The sequence below is a fragment of the Larimichthys crocea genome, chromosome III (genome assembly GCF_000972845.2).
Source record: "Larimichthys crocea isolate SSNF chromosome III, L_crocea_2.0, whole genome shotgun sequence".
In the NCBI taxonomy this organism is placed as follows: domain Eukaryota; kingdom Metazoa; phylum Chordata; class Actinopteri; family Sciaenidae; genus Larimichthys; species Larimichthys crocea.
In genome coordinates, this window is record NC_040013.1 from 16,974,077 (window position 1) to 16,996,201 (window position 22,125).

General features: G+C 41.2%; 3 protein-coding genes across 3 annotated transcripts; all 3 read right to left on the reverse strand.

Moving 5' to 3' along the window:
* Window positions 1–560: 560 nt before the first annotated feature.
* On the reverse strand, window positions 561–5,530 carry wnt8b (wingless-type MMTV integration site family, member 8b). The gene is made up of 6 exons (XM_010745296.3): window positions 5,296–5,530; window positions 4,404–4,437; window positions 3,402–3,540; window positions 2,799–2,924; window positions 2,552–2,694; window positions 561–1,379 (listed from the first exon to the last, which is right to left on the reverse strand). The coding sequence occupies exons 1-6, from the start codon at window positions 5,364–5,366 to the stop codon at window positions 810–812; spliced, it is 1,083 nt and encodes a 360-aa protein (XP_010743598.2). The 5' UTR covers window positions 5,367–5,530; the 3' UTR covers window positions 561–809.
* A 2,439-nt stretch (window positions 5,531–7,969) lies between these two features.
* Window positions 7,970–15,169, reverse strand: scdb (stearoyl-CoA desaturase b). The gene is made up of 6 exons (XM_010745285.3): window positions 14,972–15,169; window positions 13,706–13,963; window positions 12,723–12,853; window positions 12,004–12,209; window positions 10,923–11,155; window positions 7,970–9,819 (listed from the first exon to the last, which is right to left on the reverse strand). Exons 2-6 carry the CDS (start codon window positions 13,941–13,943, stop codon window positions 9,620–9,622), a joined length of 1,008 nt encoding a protein of 335 aa, XP_010743587.1. The 5' UTR covers window positions 13,944–13,963; window positions 14,972–15,169; the 3' UTR covers window positions 7,970–9,619.
* Window positions 15,170–18,433: 3,264 nt separating this feature from the next.
* On the reverse strand, window positions 18,434–21,002 carry trmt2b (tRNA methyltransferase 2 homolog B). The gene is made up of 2 exons (XM_010745307.3): window positions 19,982–21,002; window positions 18,434–19,157 (listed from the first exon to the last, which is right to left on the reverse strand). Exons 1-2 carry the CDS (start codon window positions 20,822–20,824, stop codon window positions 18,534–18,536), a joined length of 1,467 nt encoding a protein of 488 aa, XP_010743609.2. The 5' UTR covers window positions 20,825–21,002; the 3' UTR covers window positions 18,434–18,533.
* Window positions 21,003–22,125: the final 1,123 nt, after the last annotated feature.

Sequence of the window (22,125 nt, forward strand, 5' to 3'; positions counted from 1 at the left end):
TGTGAACAATGTGTAGTGTAAGGCTGTGTTTACTGCAAACTATCAGGTATTACTGTCTCAAAGAGTATGTTAAAGAAGGATCAACACTTTCTTCTGGCTGAATAATATATAAGATTGAAGGATTTATTATTCTTTCATTACATTTTAATAGAAAACCAACCACAAAGGCAACTAACAATAAAGCAAAAACTAGGAAACGCTGTGCAATAAATTAACAATGTACAGTACAAAGTGCTTCATTTTATATACAATTAAATACATCAAGAGGGCAACAAAGGTCAGGGCAAGCCAAATGACGGGAGAGTAGACTGTCCCAGAATGTTTTATATTCAAAGTTTGGCAGTGATAGCTGAAATATACAGAGAGTAATCTGCTAGGCTGATGGCCTTAGGCGTACATGAGATTATAACCTGATGGGTCACTCAAAAACAAATAAATGTAATTTTAAGCTTTTTGTCCATGTATGAAAATAAATAAATCATGTTGTGGAGAATTTTGAAGTCAGAGAAATACTCAAATGCCCAGTGACTTTGAAAAAAAAGTATAAAAATATATCTTAAATACATTTGTACCAAAAATTCTACAAAGTTGTAAAACCTCCCCTTCTTATCTCCTCTATCACGTTACTCTGTGCGCATCACACCATCTTTAGCTTTTAATACAAAACTGACAATGAAGTTGGTCTTAAATTGTTTTTTTGTTTTTTTCTCCAAAGCACACGCTATCTGAACATGCACAGAGAGTTTGAGTGTTCACAGGAGCTGCAGTGGTACAAAAATGATGACAGCAGGGAGAAGTGATGAAGACGCTCAGTGCTTCTTCCTCAGTCTGAGGTTCTTCCGGCGGCTACCAGCACTCTCATTTCTTCCCCTCTGACCGCCCTTCTTTACACAAAAGTACTTGGTCACTGTCTTCCTGCACTGCTCGCACTTCACCGTGCAGCACCAGTGGAATTTACAATTACAGCTCGACACCATCTCAGCTTTGCGCTCCTCCACAGCCAGCCCACACTCTCCACATAGCCTCTTGCAGCTCCGCTTTTCCCATTTGCTCAAGCTCTTGCCCTTCTTCAGACACTCACGGCCCTCTGTGCCCGGCAAGCCCAGAGTGCGGTTTTCCAGGCAGTAGTCGGGGGAGTCTTCAAGGTGGACCAGCTCCTTCCGAGAGATGGAGCTGAAGGTCTCAGCGATGGCCCCCCGACTGGCTGCGCTGTTCCCAGCTCCTCGGAGGAGATCCACCTTCAGAGCCCGGTGGTACTTCTCCTTCAGGTAGTTCCCCACCTCCCTGAACTCTGGCAGCTGCAGCCAGCAGGTCTGAGTGGTGCAGCTTCCTGACACACCGTGGCACTTACAAGTCCTCTGCATGGTCCCCTTCACAGCCTGGAGACACAGAAAGGACAGAAAAGAGGGAAGATTTGCCTCATTATATGTATATATAGTTTTTCTGTGTTGATAGGATAGGATGTAGAAACAAAGAAACTGATTCTGTGGTTCAGCATATGAATACATATATGTAGGTGTGTCTGTATATATGTGTGTAAAAGACAGGATGTCCATTGTCTCTTGACTGATGTGTTGTCAAATTAACTGATTGTATTCCCAAAGTTTTCCAGTTAAGTAAAAAAAAGGGGGTGAATACACCGAAAGAAAGAAATGATAGCTTCAAGGTCCATTGCTAGTTTCTTTGTCGTCCTCAGTATTTCCTGACTTTACCCGACACAAAACAGCTGTCAGTTGAAAAGGAACCTTTCTGTTGAGGTGAGGCTGAATCAAAGTTTCACATTGAGCCATATTGTCCCCCAGAAGAAATAGGAGTATTTATTTAGCATGTTCATTATCAACATGTTTTCTAGTGTGAGAAGACCCAATGGAGAGTCCCATTGTGTGGAGAAATGAAAAAGGAGTTTTTCTCTCCTTCTATCCCCATTTTTTTCTGTTACAATGATGCTCCAGGTGCCATGGGGATCCTAGGGCCCAACAGGGGGGAGCAAAGGCACCGTAAACAAAGAGCACTTCAGCTGCACGCCTGTGGTCCCCTCAGACTCCCTCGGGGCCAAACAAAGACCAACATAAATGTGGGATCCTTATTGCAAGAATAAAACTAAACACTTATTTTAAAAAGCAGCATAATACAGAATGCTGTGCAATGTCTGGCTCCCCGGGATCTCTAATTAAGCTTGCACCAGTGATCCTGAGATTCTTGAGTTGAGGTATTGTCATAAGGGGCATTCAGCACTGGTAAATAGGCCCTTCTGGTACACCGAACTCACTGTTATTATTGGGGACGAGTGGCACCTCACTTATAGCGACGTGAAAGGGATGCTTGGGTGGCACACTCAGTGTAATTCTGAGCAGGGAAAAAAATGATTCAAAAGGTGCTTTACACTGTGCAATCAGTTGGAGGGCCAGAAGAGATTCTCAAAATTTCAACCAAGCTGCCTCTCAATTTAAATACTGTATGGTTCAAGTCAAGGCTGGATTGTACTGCATCTTATACTCATCTATCTGGATGGAGCGGATGAAGTGAATTAAGGGCAGCTACAGTACTGTACCTTGCGTCCAGCCTCGTTATTATGCAGATTCATGGCCGCCCGTGCATCCTGCCCGGTCTCCAAGGCATCCACAAACTGTTTGGAGATGGCCTCGCCAAAGCCCACATTATCACTGCAGCCGCCCCAAAGCCAACCATGACCACCTATGAGAATGAATAATGAGTAAATAAGTTTAACTTATCTTTGTGATTTAATTACAAAAAAAAGTAAATGTGGGTGTTTATGTACATATTTGTGTGTCTCTGACCTCTCTGTCCGTTCCTGCTGTCGTCACAGCCGCAATTGTCAAAGTCTCCAAGGCTGCAATTCCTGGTTAAAGTGTACATGACTCCAGCCGAGCTGATGGCATGAACGAATGCCGTCTCCCGATTTGCTGCCAACAGAGAAGCACTTATTAACTATGTCGTAGGTTAAAAATGTGATTTCTTTCATTGCATAACAAGTTTCCTTGGTCATGTTACACATTAGGTGCTATTTTTATTTTTTTTAACATTAAATGTGTCTATTTTCGAAACTGTGTCGTGAAGTAATCTTCACTTCTAAAATGTGCCTGCATGAAATTGATTTTGTATTGCGTTTGACTCCTTGTCTTGTGAACCTAGGTGTATTGCTTTCACAAGCTGTAAATGGAAGCAGTGATTCTGAGGAACGCAGTGAAATGGATTAGTGTGTTTGTTTAGCAACCGTGCCCACTGTAGCTATCCCTAAAGGATGATGAACGATGTGACTAAGCAAACATCTCCTCACAAAGGAATTTAAAAATTCTCCATTTAGATGTTAAACCTCTCTCTCTTCCTCTGTCTTGCTCTCTTTCTGCTGCAGCGTCGAGATGTTTGAACTGGAGACTTACCGCTGCGCAGGCTGCTGTGTGTAGACAGCTGAAGAGCTCTCTCGGGGCAGTTCCAACGATCCCATGCAAACTGGTATTTGCACTCCTCTATGCCACTCTGAGCTCCTGCTGCCACACTGCTGGAGTAGATCAGGTATGCCTGCAACAGCAGCATAGACAGAGGATAGGTTAAACTTATGAGGGCACCCCGCATCTTGCAACAATGACATGATTTAAGATGTTGAGATGGTTCTGGCATGATTTGATACCAGGATCGTCTTTGGGGAAGATATACCTGATGCAAACAACGTGAGTGGTTGCATCTTACCTAATAAATCCAACGGAGTTACAGTAGAAGAATACAAATAAGTATATTACACAAATGTGAGCTCACAACACAGAGTTCAGGTTCATATTTATCTTCCTACTGGTGTCAAATGTTTTATTCTCAAGTCCCTCAGAAAGGCCACACTACATGTCTTGACACAAGTCCTCAAAAGTTTCAAAGTGGATAACATATTTAAAAAAAAAAGTCTTTTATGATTTGGAGATTTATCACAAAAACCATGTAAACTGCATTCAAACTCTATTTGAAACTATATCAGCCACAGTGAATGTAATGAAATACGCCCTGTCCCTGGTTTTCACCCGCCTCTCTGCAACTTGTTGAAACTGTGTGAACGATAATATAACTAATATGTCTCAAGTGGCCTTTGGTGAGATGGAGTACCAACTCTTTCACAAGGAACTGGCTCACTAATGATGACCACCCACTACAGCAGTGTCTGCCCTCGCCCCTAAAAACATTCAACCCACAAAGTTACACAGAACCTCTGAATAAGGTCAAGTGTACAGAGGGGAGGGGAAGAAAAATCACAAAGGTCTTAGAATATCACTGATATATTATTAGAGGCATTGTTACATACAAAGCTTGTCAATACACTTGAGTTAAGATATCACAAAGCATGCTTTTCTCTTTTGGGGAAAGGACAGGGAGAAAAGATCAAAAGAAAGTTGGCTTACCTTGGGTCCAGTCATCAAGAAATTATTCACTGACCTGGAAAAGGAGACAGCTTATTCACTCAGGAAAGCTCAGTGTCCTTCACAAATTCCTCTACTAGTATCTCTCATTAGTGCGCTTTGTAACATGTTAAATCGTGACATCAGTAGGCCTCCAAACCTCAGTGAACAATACGACTGAATTTGTTCCAGAAATGTAAGAAATGTGGCCTCTAAGGGCAACGTCTACGTTACCAAGACCTGGTTACTTTAAATTTTGGGTTGCCAGGTTGTGAAAAATCCCATTGGCTGGTGTTTATGGTTTCTGTTTGGAAGTAAAGCAGTTATAAATGTTGGCTATCCATTTAGAAATTCTTGCTTTTTAAATAAGCCATCAAGTTATAAATGTTAATAAGTTATGAAAAAATCATTTGAATCCATCAAGCTTGTAGTTTTAAGCGTTGATAACTAAATAAATGGATTTTGATCCAGATTGTCTGCGGGCCTTTTCTAGTAAAAAGCGGTCAGACGGTAAGTAAAAGGGGAGCTTTCACAACCTGGCAACCAAAAAGTTGTTCTTACTCATGGTTTACATCTGATTTATAAAGCAATAGTAATCTATTTATTCATCATTAATAAAGCCATTAGTTATTTTATCAAAAACTGGTACTAGTGACGTGAATAAAACAAATCCAGTAATTTCCTTATTTCCAATTGTTCAATTAAGTGATATTAAGGGTCATGTTATGCCTTTTGATTTTGACTGATGAGAGAAAAAAAAAATTTCAATTAATTTAATTTTCATTTTATACTGACAAAGGTGCTTGAGCTGCATGATGCCACTGCCATGAAAGTGTTAAAATAAATGTTTAAAAAATAATAATAATAATGATATTTCATAGTAAATCAAACTTACCAGCAGCAGTACGACCTCATGTGAGCCAGGAGAATAAAAATGTAATAGAAAACCTCCAAATGCATGAACATCCTGACAGGTGAGGGGGATGACGGTGACTCTGAGCCCGTCCAAAGCCTGCAGACAGTCAAACGATGGAGAGGAAACTGAGCTACCAGCACATGAAACTTCACCAGGGCTTCCAAGATTCAAGGAGGGGGCTCTGAAATGGAGCTGCTCTCGTCCCAACAAGAGATTATCTGCTTAATTAAAGATTTTCCCCCTTCTTACTCTCTTGGCCAATCAGAAGTATTGCACCAAGGAGAGACTGAAATGATCAAAAGGGCACCCTGGGCCTTCAGGGCCGGGCAACGGTAGGTTCCCTGCCTCTATTCAAGAGCAAAGGAAGATCTGTTTAATCCTATAGGAAAAGTGTAACACTGATCCCTTGAATTTCTGGTCGGAAAAAAAGTTTATTTAAGCTATCTAACACGCAGCTGATTGTCGGGGATTAGTGGAAGATAGTCCTCTGGATGGCGGATTGTTAGTCTGATAGGAGCGCAAAAAAAAAAAAATACTGTTTGTTCTTGAGGAAGTAATTCATGGTTTTACTATAGTGTGATTGAATCAATGTTTATCAGAGTGAAACACAAGGACTGATACTCACGCTGGGCAGTGATAGCCTCAAACGTGTCATTTGACCGCTTCAGTTTAAACTGCCTCTAAACTGTACATATAAATATGTCGAAGATCATCAGGGATATCATGTATATTCTCCCCATATCTATGCAGTTATAGTCAGATTTTATATTTCATATACAACGCATGACGTGACTTGTATCAGCTCATATTAAGTTCAGGGGATGAGAGTGATTGCTACGTGTTTTCCTGCAACTTTTCAGTCATCTAAAATAAGATGATTTAGATGAATTCTCCGAATGAGGTGACAGAAAATAAAAGATGGATTGGCCTGGCCATTGATCAGATACCCTATGGGATATTTGCATCACTAATCCAGACGGTCCCTACCTAACACTGGATGAAGGGTTATTCCCCAATAACCCCGTCTGACCCTTAGGACCCTTTCCTTTGGCACTGGCAGCCCTTTAGCAATCTTCTTGTGTGCAAATTAGGATTAGAGAGGGGGGTGGTTTGGAGGGGATGGGGACTTCTGAGGGATGTTTTTGGATTAATTATTTAAAGAGGAATGACAAGTAAACTGCAGGATCTGTCCTGTTGTGTTTTCCCCCTTCACAGAAAGTACCACTACATTATCCATGATAGTCTTAATTAGAAACGCGCTCTAAATGTTAAAAATAGCGCCAATTCCAGGTTTTGCGCAAATACTGGAAGTCTAAATTGGGACACATGACGCGCAAACGCACACAGTATGAGTACATAACCTTTCATCTTTTTTTTAATCTGGATCATTTCAGTCCGCTAAAAAAAAAAAAATCTAACATCAGATCCTGAAAAGCAGCCAGCAGCGAGCAGCAACAGTTAACAAGTCATCTGTGTTACACACAGGTTTGTTACTACCGAGCTAAAAGCGTCTGACTGACCACAGTGGAGTGTCTGTGCTCTCACTGGCAGTGTGACCACACTGAGGTGCTACATGCCGAGGGGAGGATGGCCTGACAGTCAGCAGCCAATAGACAGAGGGCTGATGTCACTGTTGGAGCAACAGAGATCAGCAGTGGTCGGACCACTTACAGTACATTTTGGACTGGACACTGCTGGCCGTCTTGTACTTTGCAGCCCATTGCAACATATTGGCAGGAAAAATCACCAGATGCAACAAACAAATCACATTGAGTGTTTTTACACAGAGCAGAGGGAGGATGTTGCTTCTTTGAGTTGCCATGTAGTTTATTGTCCAGCAGAGGGAGCAAGTTTTCAAATGCTTTGAATTGATAACAGCAAAGAAACCCACTAACCCCAGTGAGGAAATTCCCTATTTTCTTGTCCACCACTGAGTAAATCAGGCTCAAACTGGGAGCTGGGAGCTTTTTCAACAGGCCTGGTACATGCTGACAGTAAATCTTTAACCTGCACATCAGACCACCCAGCTGCTCCCATCCATCAAGGCTTACAAATGAGACCAAAAGATAATAAAATAATTATTTAAGAGCCTGTTTCTGTGTGTTTTACAAAAGTCTGCAGGAGTGGGCACAAAACATAAAGTAGTGCATCTCCTGAGATCTCAGCAGCAAACCTTCGAGGAATGTGCAAACAATAGCCGCAGATATTTTAAATATGTACGATGATGTCAAAAGTGCAGCGTTATTACATCAATGTCAGACGTTTGTAAGCCGAGTGTGACCAGCAGAGGTAGATCCCCATCAGCTCAGGCATGTAGACTGGAGACAAGTGTTAAACACGAGGAGATACAAAAGAAAAAACATTCAGAGATTCTTAACGCCTCTTGGAACAACTCATCCTGATCCATATCAATGTGTAAAAGCACATGCAGATGAAAGTTATTCAAAAACTGTCAGTAAAGATCAAAAGGTCTCCAAAAAATGTCAAACACCACGTGTGTACACTTCAGTACTTATTTTATATTTAATAAAGTTGCACTGATCTTTGACAGTGACTTGTTTTATTCCTTATGTCACACTTTGAATAGTTTTTTATTGTTATAATTAATAACTAGAAGTAGTTATTGTAGTATCCGTAAAGAATGTAACAGAAATAGTATGGTCATTTTTTATTCAGTATACGAATAAAGGAGTATTACAGAATTCAAACAAAAACAGCAAAACATACTTTTTTTCACAAGTAGAAAATTTGGTTTATTTGCGGTACATACAGTGGGCAAAAACATTCTTTGAAAAAATGTGCCATTTTTTTAAGGCATTCAAACTTCAAGAAGTTAACACTGTAAAAAATTGTTGCTCTGTAAAAGACGAAGTGTGACAAATACTATAACAGTATCATTAATGATATCGTAACAAGTTTGGATCTTGTTTGAGAGCAAAAGTATATGTTTGGTTCCACAAAAGTTTAATCATTGTAACCCACGATTTTTTTTATATATATTTTTTTTTTCCTTCTAGGATCTGTTGAATGAATGGCCCAATTTTGGCCGTTATAAATAAGGGGTTATCGTTTTTGAAGTATTCCTTCAAAACTGTTTCAGACAGAGACACCACACAGCCATGATTGGACAGGAAAAAAAAAAAAAAAGCCCCAATTTAGTTTCATAATTTGCTTTTTTAATTTGTTCAAACAGGTGCGCAACCCTCATAAGGCATTAGGGCAAAGAGTCCTGACACATGTTTCAATAAATCACACAGCACAAAATGTAAATTCACCTCCTACACATGCCTCATTGGCCTTATCTGAGGGAGAGGGAGACCTTATATAAGAGTGTATTTCAAATAAATACAAGATAAATGCAAATAATTCTCCCTTTTCAGATTGAGAGTGACAATTCTGGTTCTACGTTTCAGTCCAGAGGCGTTTACATAAGAACGGTTAATGGTCAAGCCCGAGGTGTCGTCACTACTCAACCAGAGGTATACACTTATGTCCAACCAGAGAACTCAATCCTATTAGGAGCCACTTGGACAGTTGGAGACAGTGGGTGTCAAAGTATAACACATCTGAACCATATTCGCCCAGGGTTATTCTGGTATGATAAATTGGGACAGTTCAGTCGTGTACGGACTGTCTTGGTGTTGGCATTGAACACGGCAGCTTAGGGTTTAGTAAGACTACTACTAGCTTACCAAAAATAAAAGAAACACCTTAGCTTGAAATAGACAAAAAACAAATATCAAGATGAAACTTCACTCCCTGTGGAATGAAACTTGAAGTTAGAGCGAAAGGCGCTCACTCTTGCCTGTAGAGAAACCTCACTGTTAAGGGTTTCAATAAAGCTTTCAAAGTGCCGAAGACTATCAATAAATAGCACATTAACAAATAAGAGACACTGTAAATTATTCTGTAATTGCTGCTTTTACACACTGCTCACACAGACTTGTTTGGTTGTTGTACTGCTGCCAAAAGAGACTTGAAATCCCAATTAGCCTTTTTCCATTCTCTTCGTGCCCGTTTAATATTATGGTGAAAAAGCTGTGCTTGCACATGTAGCCAAGTTGCTGGCTGTGGCTAATAGTCGGTGAGGACACTTCAAAACTTAAAGAGACCCACACAATTTATGGAAAGGTCTACTCTTTAAAGCCAATATTAGTCTCAGGAAGAGGTTTAACTTATAATCAGAAGCATAGTAATCACCCCACCCCCCACCCCATCACTGAAATGCTGCTATACCTGTTGCTATGTTCTGTCTTGGTTCGACACATCGGTTATCAATTTCAGAGTTTGTAGCTAGGGCGACTCAGCCACTTTTGTAGCTGCCGTCACCCGTTCGCTGTACGCGGGCACGGATTGTTTCCTTCAATACCCTCTTGCGGTCCGTGGCCAATCCCAGGAAGCACATGGTGTCTATAAACGCAGTGGTGAGATTGAGCTTGCAGCCAAACTCGCTGGTGGAGTAGTCAAAGGGAAATGTGTGGTGGTAGTTGTGGAAGCCTTCCCCTGAAAAAACAAAAAAAGTGGATACATTAACACTCATTTAAAACACATGAAAGGACTGTGGCACGGCGACAAACTGCATGTGACTGATAATGTGATTTGATACTAAGTGGAGAACATGAAGTGAAGAGTTATTTTTGATTTTTAAAAATCTTAGAGGCTGACTGTCATGCAGTGTAATTTACAAGCAACCAAAAGTCAGATGTGTTGAATTAGACTTCATGAAACTGGTTGTCACAGTAATGGTAGGGTGTGCCCACAGCTTTAGGAGATTCGAGAACTACAAATCCCATGGGGCATTGCAATAGAAAACTGATCAACAAGTGTAAAATCCTGCATCCTACACAGGTTATATTGCTGGTTAGGACCTGTTGGATACATTTAGATGTCTTTGGGTCCATTTTAAATCTCTGGTACAGTTTTGAGATCACAATCACAAAGCATATGAACTTAGATTTTAAAATGCTTCAATAACAACCGGGCTACAGTATTTCCCTACTCTACGTACTAAGAATGTGTTTACTACAGCTGCTCTGGGTGCTTAGGAACAAGTGAGTAACATGGAAATATCTGTTGCAACCAATTAAATGACACAATAGGTGAGACCTGAAAAGAAGGTGTAAAATGGACTGGGGGAAATTGTTTCCAATACGTTTTCCTACAGTTTCTAGAGAACACTGAGTGCAATAATGATCTTGCTTTCAACCTTTGTAGATAAAAATGTGAAAGACAATGTTAAATCTGCACGGAAATAGTCGAGCAAAAGAAAAGAGAAGTTCTCGAGCATTCATTAGTTTAGACTGTTTTGTGGTCACGATGCTCAGTGCTGTTAGAGCTAAATGGAGAACTGCAAAGCTGACCGCCTCTAAGTTTCAGAGCTAAAGCTGGCACAGCCATGACAAAATAAACATCCAGCCACCGGATTAGCACACTGTCCCACTACAGATCCCAGACTGAATCAGCCCTTGAGAGAGCCCCCCACTGTAGTTGAAGTCAAGCTTTCAACAAGTGATGAAGAGATCATTCAAATATCCCTCAGACACATAAATTACACAATAAGGCACATTACTGTAGGACAAATAAAAGTAAATAAGCTGTTTCTTTACCTATGGCACTGAAAGCAACTAATGGGTTTTCCCTTGGGTTGATGGACTTGTCATAAGGCCGGTTGCCCCATATGTGCGCAGCGCTGTTGACCAGCCAGGTGGCATTGAGCGTCACGGTGTATCTCAGGAGTCCAGGAATGAAGTATCCCACAGCCAAGGATTCACCCCAGAAGTACCAGGGCACCAACGTGGGCACGAGGAAGCAAAGCAGCACCACAGAGAGCTTGTAGTGTCTGAAATGAAAGAGCAAACTGTATCTCACACAGACCCGTTGCCACTTGGATAGGTGGATAAATGTAAAAGTCTTTTTCGATTAAACAAATAGCAAGTCACGCCAGACTTTCCATAATCCCACAACACAGTGTGAGTGAAAAGGAATATTGCATCTCATGTGTGTTTGATTGCTAAAACAATAAAAATCTACACCCATGTCAAGGTAAAGTGTATTCATATTTATATAATAGTCTGTAATGTACATGTCAGATCTATAGTCTATATACCATATTCATGATTGTACCTAGTTGTTTATTCTGTATATAATGTCTTACTAGTACTTCTATTTGTTGTCTCAGTACTTGGACTCCGTGCAGTGACAATAAAGTTGAATCTAATCTAATCTAATCTCATCTAATCTAATCTGTCCTATTAAAACTATAAATTTAATCCTACATCTTTATTAGGGCAATTCTAAACTGTGACATAATTATATCCGGACCAATGTGCAGAGTTGACAGGATCTTCTGATTGTCTGGCCAGTATTTGCCCAAGAACAGAAGTGAAAATCTGGGAGTGTTGACAAATGTCAATCGACTGTACACAGTGGGGGCACAGTTATTTGGTTCCTGGTGCAAAAGGCCTCCCTTATCAGTAGTTCTGGTCACTTCGGGGCAGAACAGTCACTATTACCCCAGAATACAACATCCTGCACAGCTGGGTCCAGAGGGGTAAATGACCTTTAATGATGATTACATGTGAAGCCTTGTTATAGCTAACTAGGTCTGTGTGGTCTGCAGCTTATAGCTCCTTTGACAAGAACAGCAGTAAACCTTAAAAAACAAAACTCTGGGTAATGTTTGCTCACCGTCTCTGGAACATCACCACTTTATCCGCCCTCAGGTCTGACAGCTCCAGCTTTTTGCCCTTTTCAATGACGTCGGGATGCTTGCGAACCAGCAGCCAACCGATGTGGGCGAAGAAGAACCCCCTCGTGGCATTGTGGGGGTCTGCGTCCGTCTCGGAGTACTTGTGGTGGACACGGTGGTCCCTTGCCCACTCATATATGTCATTCTGCTCACAAAGAGAAGACGGGCAGAGCACGAGAGGATTGCATGAGGCACCCATGGATATGCATGGCAGCAGATTAAGGTCAGGGATCATGAGGGAGCTAGACAATAAATACATATCACTCATATTACATAATGCTATTGAAATCTAAAACTATGCTATTGTCAATTTATTTTCGTTTATTTAGTTAGTAAATGCTGTAACAACAACAGCTGCAGGCAGGTGTTATGACATTAAGACCTCATTATAGAATATGGAAATATTTTAAGGTGGAGACAAGATGTCTCTGACAACTGTTAAATCTGTGCATGTGCAGTGAAGGCTTCTACATCACACTTGTGCATGCTGGACCTTGCTTGCAAATCATGTGTTAAGATATGTGACAACTGGCCTCCAGTGTTAAAGTCTGCAGATAGAAGCCTAAAGCATTACAGTCGAGGAATAACAAGCCAAACTCATTTTTTTAAGGGAATGAATGAACACACATGAAATTATTTGCATAATTTGCTGTTTTACCTGAAAGGCCATGGAGTTGGCAAGAGCGAGGAAGACTCGCAGGGGGGGAGAAGCTTTGTAGGATCTGTGGCTCCATAATCTGTGTGCACCAGCAGTCACACCGAGAGCACTGATGAGGTAGCACACTACAGCTGGAAGAAAGAGGTGGAGAGGGTAGATATCTTAGGGGAAAGTGTCACTACTATAGTGAGATTAATTTTACACTCATGAGAGCAGAGTCACTGGGACACCATGTTCTTTCCATTACAGCCAGGCCTCTTTGTTCAGAGGAGGAAAGAAAAAAAAAAAAAAGTCATCTATGTGGGGTGATGGGATGGTGGGAACACGCAGGTCTGCCCTAACACTTTTGTTGTTCTAAAACTGCTGAATGTGTTTCTATGTGAAGCCCAGACAAGACTGCCCAGGATTTGGAGAAGCGGGGGCTTCTGACTGGCATAGAGCATTCTGTTGTGGTGCCATGCAGCTCACAATGGGATGACTATGGGAATGGTGATTGTGCTTTGTCTTTGCCGGTGAAATAATATGCAGCTCAGCATTGCAAAGAGAGGGGAAAATTATGCAGTGGCAGAGTGGAAACAAAGTTGAGACTGTTTAAGGATTCGACTCATGTCCACAATAGTCTACATATATAGGGTAGAAATTCAAAATTATTCACTTGACAATTTGACTATTAGGAGTGAAATTCAAAAATATGCTACGTGTTTCAACAAGCCTAAAGTTGGAGCTGTTAAAAAATAATTATTATTTGGAGGCGTACAAACATGGATGTGCATATATTAAAAAAAAAAAAAAAAAAAAAAACACAAGGCCAAGAATGACTCATTCTCCATTACTCCCATAGACATGACCCTTCACGCAGCATGTACTGTAGTTACCAATGATCACACACACATGAGCACATTATGTTCTCCGACTGTGGCCTACAGGGAGGATACAAATAAATAAAAAAAAGAAAAGGCTGCAGATATTTACAACATACTTACTCCATGCAAGAGTTAAAACCGATGCGGACGGAAGGAGAACCAGTCCATAGAGCGCAGCGATATGTAGGAGGGTCATCAATATGATATTTCTCCACACAAGCATCCTCGGTGGTTTAGGACCTTCTTTTTCTGTATAGGTGTCGTCAAAAACATCCTCCACCGTCGATGTCGTCTCTGCCATTGCATCTCCGTTTTGTTGCTTGCCAGCTTGATGATTCCGGGTTTCCGTTTCGGTCATTTTTTTTGCTGAAGTGGTTTCTGTAACAGCAGCGGCAGCAGTGCGCAGCAGGAATAGAAAAGGAGAGAGAGGGAGAGAGAGAGAGATGTTGCTCAGTCAAATGCGTAAAAGCTGGGATGCAGGAACAAGAGAGAGGAAAGTACGGCGGCTGGCTGTGTACATGCAGCACCCAGCGGTAGTCGTCGTCGTCGACGTCTGCGGGTTTAACTCTCCAGCAGCAGCGGCAGCAGAGATCGCAAAGTGTCGGAGAGCATGCCACTCTTTGCAGATAATCTGACAATTATGTCACCGCTTTTTTTCCCCCCTGGCATGCAGCTGCTGTCCTACTGGTTTATGCTGCTTATCTATCTTACGATACCCATAAACGGTATGTGGATCACAAGTTATACCACCTCTCACCGCCAGACACCTTTTCATACTTTGCACATCATGGTGATGGCTGTGAAATGACTGCCACGACTAGATAACACTTTTTTTTTTTTTTTGCAGCCCTCCCCCTTTTTGTCGCTCTCCTTTAGCATCCTACCCTGATTTATTATTATTATTTATTTATCTGCGTGCCATATTAAACACGACATAAAAATATATATTTGTATATATATCCGATGCTTGCTGCTTAATCACATCAAATAAGCATTTACTGTAATGCCTGTAAAGCTAAGCTAGCGCCACTGGACCGATGAATAGATTCACTTCCTGCAGCTGTCCACGATGTGATGCATGTTAATCTGAGGCTGAGCTAAACCGTGTGCTGATCATTTTCACCGTTAATGTTTTTTCTTTTAATTAGATGCAACAAATAAAGATGCAAATCCATTTAAAAATAAATAATTAAAAAAAAAAGGAGATGCGTGCCATTGAGCGGCGGTATAAGCTGTGTGGGCACACACGTCTGTAACGCAGCAAAATGCCACTAGTCAAATATCAAAATGCCAAAATGTACAGTGGCGTCCTTTTTTTTTGAAAAATGATTTGCGATCATTTGCTTTTAAATTAAAAAAAACCTCATCCAGGATGAGCCTACTCACCGTGTGTTCTCCAGCCGCTCTTTACCACCAGAGGAGGGGACCAAAAAGCTGAACGGGATCCGGGCACACGTGAAAAAAGGCGGAAGGTAACACAGATCCTCCGGTCAGGGTGAAGTAGTCCTCTTATTGCCTATTCCGAGGACGTTTTAAAGCATTTGGTGGATAGGGAAATTAATGCCAATCACATGCTCCGGATTTGCCATTGGCTGTTTGCTGTGCAGCCTGTTTACCACCCTTTTTTTTTTCCCCCCTTTTTTTTTTTTTTTTTTTTTTTTTTACACCATCAGACGATCTTATCATACAGTATATGATCAATAGTCGTTACCCAATCCCTCAAATATGACTCTTTATGTGATGCAACATCCTAAGAGGTCGTAAACATAGGTCATTTCCTCTGACAGCATGATAGCATACAGTAATAATGTCTGTCTCACTCTGAAATCAAGAAAATTGCATTCATATGACTGACTGTGCCTCAGTGTAGGAGAGACACAGGGGCAGACACTGTGCGGTACAAATCTGTTGTTTTTGCATGCTTCACTTCACAAGATTTCCAAAACAAGTCTAGTTGTGAACTTTGACCAACATATACCAACTTTCAGTTCATATTTCCCACAAGAGCATATTAAATAACAGATTATTTCATGATGATGACATCAGCGGCTAAACATAGAAAAAGGCAGAAAACATCATTTTTAAAATATTTTTTTTAATTTTTATTTTTACATCTACAGCTAAGTTGCAATTATGGTATAACAGACTTAATCAACAATAAACTATTTTTTGTTAAAGAAACCACAGAAATATACCGTGAGGAAAATATTTGGTTATGTAGGACAACATGAGACACCCCACATTGTTGTGAGGTTATAAAAGTTCATTTCCCAGTTTTCTAACTCTAGTAACCCATGATTTTGTGCACCACCTCATTACCTCACCGGTGAGATAACCCCCTATCAGCCAAGGCTGCCTTGTTCCAATATATGAACTCACATATAAACTGTAATAAACTCTCAGAAAAGAAAACAACTGGCCATACGCATACTCATGACGTTATGACCGTTAATGAACTGGAATGAATGGGATGTTTCCTAAAAAGATGGCCTCCAACAAAGTTGTAATGGCACCATCTATTGCACCGTTATAGCTACTGCAGGGTTGTTTCCAGATTCACTTGTGAGGTGGTCTGGCTACGTATGGGAATAAACATCTTTTTTGAAATAACCAAAAAAAATTCCAAACTTTCTTGTGAGCTTGATAAAAGTGGTGTTTATTACAGTGTTTTTGTACTAGATTGTGTTGGTATTGTCCACCTTCTGTTGTAGAGACATTACCAGTGCAGTGATTAAAGGCCCGGCCCATAGCTCTCTGTTGAGGGTATTGGATCAGGTCACCAAACTCTATAAACTGATAAGATAAAAAAAAAAAAAAAAGTTAAATCAACAGGAGAGCAAAGGAGTTATCATTTAAAAATGTTTATCAGTAATGTTTGCTGGTTCCACCTTCTCATATGTAAGTTTTGACCACATTTTTCTGTTTTACATCATTGTGAATTGAATATCTTTGAGTTAGTCTGCTTGTTCAACAAAACAAGCAACCTGAAAACATCACATTGGGCTCCATTTTCAGATTTAAAACATTTTCTATATACACAAATATTGTTCACAAATCTCTCTAAATCTGTGATAGTGAGCACTTCTATTTTGCTGAGATAGTGCATCCCACCTCACAGGTGGGGCATATCAAGATGCTGATTAGACAGCATGATTATTGCACGGGTGTGCCTTAGGCTGGCCACAATAAAAGGCCACCCTAAAATGTTCAGTTTTATCACACAGCACAATGCCACAGATGTCGCAAGTTTTGAGGGAGCGCGCAATTGGCATGCTGACAGCAGGAATGTCCACCAGAGCTGTTATGGTGAATTGAATACCTCTACCATAAGCCGTCTCCAAAGGCGATTCAGAGAATTTGGCAGTACATCCAACCGGCCTCACAACCGCAGACCACGTGTAACCACACCAGCCCAGGACCTCCACATCCAGCATGTTCACCTCCAAGATCGTCTGAGACCAGCCACTCAGAAGAATTTCTGCACAAACTGTCAGAAACCGTCTCAGGGAAGCTCATCTGCATGCTCGTCGTCCTTATCGGGGTCTCGACCTGACTCCAGTTCGACGTGACTGACTTGAGTGGGCAAATGCTCACATTCGATGGTGTCTGGCACATTGGAGAGGTGTTCTCTTCACGGATGAATCCCGGTTTTCACCGTTCAGGGCAGACAGCGTATGTAGCATCATGTGGGTGAGTGTTTTTTCTCATGTCAATGTTGTAGATCGAGTGGCCCATGGTGGCAGTGGGGTTATTGTATGGGCAGGCAGGCGTATGTTATGGACAACGAACACAGGTGCATTTTATTGATGGCATTGTGAATGCACAGAGATACTGTGACGAGATCTTGAGGCCCATTGTTGTGCTATTCATCCTTGACCATCACCTCATGTTGCGAGGATCTGTACACAGTTCATGGAAGCTGGAAACATTCCAGTTCTTGCATGGCCAGCATACTCACCGGACATATCACCCACTGAGCATGTTTGGGATGCTCTGGATCGGCGTATACAACAGCGTGTTCCAGTTACTGCCAATATCCAGCAACTTGGCACAGCCATTGAAGAGGAGTGGACCAACACTCCACAGGCCACAATCAAGAACCTGATCTGAACCTGAACTCTATGCGAAGGAAATGTGTTGCAATGCATGAGGCAAATAGTGGTCACACCAGACACTGACTGGTTTTCTAACCCCCCCCCTCCAATAAAACAAAACTCCACGTTTCAGAGTGTCCTTTTATTGTGGCCAGCCTAAGGAACACCCGTGCAATAATCATGCTGTCTAATCAGCATCTTGATATGCCACATCTGTGAGGTGGGATGGATTATCTCGGCAAAAGAGAAGTGCTCACTATCACAGATTTACACAGATTTGTGAACAATATTTGAGAGAAATTATTTTGTGTATATAGAAAGTGTTTTAGATCTTTTAGTTCATCTCATGAAAAATGGGAGCAAAAACAAAAGTGTTTTATATTTTTTGTTCAGTGTAGATGAAAACACCTGTGTTGGTGTAAGATCATTGAAGTTAGTTATAAAACCCCTAAAGGGTTGAAACCACTGTTCAGTCTTTTTAGAATTGGGCTTACGTGTGTGTGTGTGTGTGTGTGTGTGTGTGTGTGTGTGTGTGTGAAATGTGATGTGCTCACTTGTTGGCATTCCCTTTTTTTCACAGTAGGTGCTGTGGAGAATGCGGAAAGTACAAATAGCAGGTGTATTGTTAACAAAAGAATCACAGTTTTATGCCGTTAAGTGTGCTTTGTTGTTTGCTGCATGTTATTAAATGAAGTGGATGTAGACCTTTTATAATGTGGATGGACAAGATGAGTAAATAAATACTCTATAGCAATGTTTTTGAAATGTGGATTATTTGACTTACATGACAAACAAAGACTATGCATCAATATGGCAAGTTATGGTATAGCAAAAAGAACAAAAAGCATTAGCAGCTATCTTTCAAAAAGTAGCACCACTTCACAGTGAGGAGTATGAGGGAACATGTCCACAGGCACAGCCAGACTGGGAGAAAATGCCTCTCCTGTGAGTTTCTTCTGTGGGTCAGGAGCACAGCAAAGCTCCCTGAAGTTCCTCATAGCCTCTCCATCCGGTTTACAGGAAACATAGACCAGCCTACGGATAGCGGGTTGGTTTCGTAAGGCTCGGATCACTTTGTGGTGCAGGCCAGCTCGAGCCGGGTTCACCACAGCTGCCACAAGGTCTCCACCTGTGATGTCCAACTGAGACATAAAACCAGGAAGCACCACCTCTGCCTTGCCTGGAATAAACTCACAGTTCAGTACGTTACTGAGAGCTGCATTGTGTCTAGCATCTTCCACTGCCTGTTCTACGAGCTCTATACCAACAATCCTGTCCACTCTGGGGGATATAGTGATACCTATGGCACCTGTCCCACAGCACACATCTAGGAGAGTACCGCCGACTTTTGTTCTTCCTCCACCTTCCTCGTGGTTCGGGACACACAGGTCTCTCACTGTACCATACAGCACCTCAGCAGCTGCCTGGTTCACCTGGAAAAAGGCGTCTGCAGAGATGCGGAACTTGAAGCCCAGCACCTGTGAATGACAAGACAACAAAGGAACAGACATGACATAGGAATATATCATTACAAATTCAATACTTGCAGGGAAACCACAATATAACATGTGAATATTATGCAGAACACAACAGGCTGTGAAAATAATTGTATAATAGTATATATATTAGCTGTAAAAATTGTATAATGAGTCATCTTGGCTTGAGCTTGGAGACCTCTAATTTGTAAGAGGAAGTCTGCATGACAAACGGTGTGTGAAGTTAACATGACAAGACGTCCATCATCATTATGGGAAATGTAGGATGAAGTGTTTCTGAAACTTGATTCATATTAGCACATCAAATAGGATAGGATTAGGATATCCTGTTCTTGTTCTACAGAAATTTTGACCATTTGTTTTGAATCTGTCCCCCAACTCTACGAAAGTGTCACAATGAATCATGGGTGAACTGTGGTACACTCAGACAAAAGAAGCTTTTAAAATGTCAGGGTAATGTGACCTGTGATGGACATTCGTCAATATTGCTGACATTTTCTATACACAGTTATCTACAGATATAACTGCAACTTATCAGGGAAAAGTCACATTGGTCCAATATTATTTTTACTGGTGATAATTAGCTGATTTTGGGAAGCCTGTTCTTTTGATCTCTTTCTATGTGATTATGCACTTTAATACAATTATTAAGGTAAAAACAAAAAATGTACCAGCATTTATCAAAACAAATACTTTAACATGCCAACATCTGCTGCTTTGGACACAAGATTACTGGAATTATACAATGTTTGCTGCACATCATATGAAGTCTCTTACAGATTTTTTCCCCTCAAGGTGTATATTACCTCCTCATATATGTGTGGCTGACCATGCAATAGCTGGTAGGGGGATTCCTCATGAGTGCAGCGAGTCATGGTGCTCTCCTGGAAGAACAGCGAGTCCAGCTGACAGACTGATCCAGGCCCACGCGTGAAGTAATCCACCAGGTCAGCCTTATGGACTGCCACCTCTTCTGGGGTGAGCGTCTGTGGATGGAAGTACACTATAGCCATGGTGTGGCCCTCTGCGTTGGACCTCACTGTGACCTCTCTCCAGTGACCCCCAGTGTGGAAGAGCAGGCACGGCTCCAGAGGAGAGAGGCGGATAAAGTCCTGGTAACACCTGGCTACCAGTTTGTGCTTTTCCGGCATGTTGAGCAGGTGGTCTCCGTTGATGCAGACAATGTTCCCCTTTTTACCCATGCCAATGTAGAATCCAACTGTTTTTGGATTTCCATCTACCCCCCTGTTGACAGAAAACGTAGACTTGTTGCGGTAGCCATCCCTCACAGGTGATGGCAGGATAGGCAGCACGGGGAAGGTGAGTCTACTGACAGGTGACTGTGATTGTAAGTCACCTGAGAGATACCCACAGAGTTTAGACAGTATCCTCTCCTGATGCTTTTGCTTGAGCTCAAGTTGCTCATCATAGCTCAGCCTCCACAAAGGGGTGACCACATCAGCCAGCCTGTCCTCCCAGGATAGGTTATCAGTCCAGGGAGGTTTCTTAGGACGTTTTCTCCTCGGTGATTTCCCTTGGTCAGCTAGATCAGTGCCATTAGTTGAAAACAACAGGCAGGTGTGCCTGAAAGTGCACACAAGCCTGCGTTTGGCAAAGACTGACATGCTGCGTGCAGCTGCCAATGCCATTTTTGACTTTCAAATAAGCGCCTGCGGGTAAATATGCAAAATGAATACAGGTGACTGTAAACATCGGTGGGGTTTTTTTCTTCTGCCGGTTGTCAGTAAAACGTGTGCTGAAGGTTTAAGTCTTCTTCTTCACGTTTAACGGCAGTCTGCATCCTTATTGTTGCATATACTGCCCCCTTCTGGACTTTACTTCTTTCCTACTTCCTTTTTCTTTTCTTTTCTTTTCTTTTTTTGTTATATTCTTTTAATTAATCCAGTTAAAACAAGATATCCCATTATGATTTTCCTCCCTTCTCTAGATTTCTCACATTCTATTATACTCTTAAAAATATTCTCCACTGTTCCTGTCTTCTGCAACCCCACTATCATCTCTTCCCTCTCCCTTTCATATCCATGACAAGCAACCATCACATGCTCCACTGTCTCTCTCCCCACAACTACATGGACCAGTTGAATGTTTTACCTATTATATTAAGTGTGCTATTCATTCTACTGTTCTTAGTCTGCTTATGGTCACCTGCTCCGCTCTGCTACCTCCACAACACCCCACCTCTCCAACTTCACCTTGTAGTTTATATAAACTCCCCTTTTCCTGGTTCTTCCAATTTTAGATATACTTTACTTTATTCATCCCACCATGGGGAAATTTACTTGTTACAGCAGCAAGAAAAGTGTAGCATACACTACAGAATTAGAAAAAAAAAAAGTAGAAAAGGGAAAAACAAAAAACACAATAAACACACAGAAATTAAACAGACAGAAATCTCTATAACCTACACAGTAAACATGAAAAACAATCAATCTTCAAAAACAGACAAGTAGTGAGGATAAAAGTGGCATGATATATAAAAAAAGAGTACTGTAATGTAAAGTGACCATAGTGTAAGAAATTTTGCAAAGAAAGTGACCATGATACAAATAATAATATTATTGCAAGAGTAGTGGCCATAATATTACAAAAGTAAGTCACCATGATATAAATAATAACTGCAAGGTATAAATAAAATAAAATAGAAAAAAATTGCAATGAGACAGGAGACTACAACATGATCAGGTGGTGCAGGTGCATTTTGTTTCCATTGCAATCACTCTTCTTGCATGGAGAAGTCCAAAGTCAACCATCTTCGATTGCCTCATTGTTCTGATGGAGTCTTTGGGGTATATTCCAAGTATACAGATTGTTGACATCAAAGGAATGTTACACTTAACCATCCATGATAAACATTTAACTACATTTTCCCAAAATACCAAAATCTTAGAGCATTCCCATAGGCAGTGAATCAAAGTTCCCTTTACAGTCA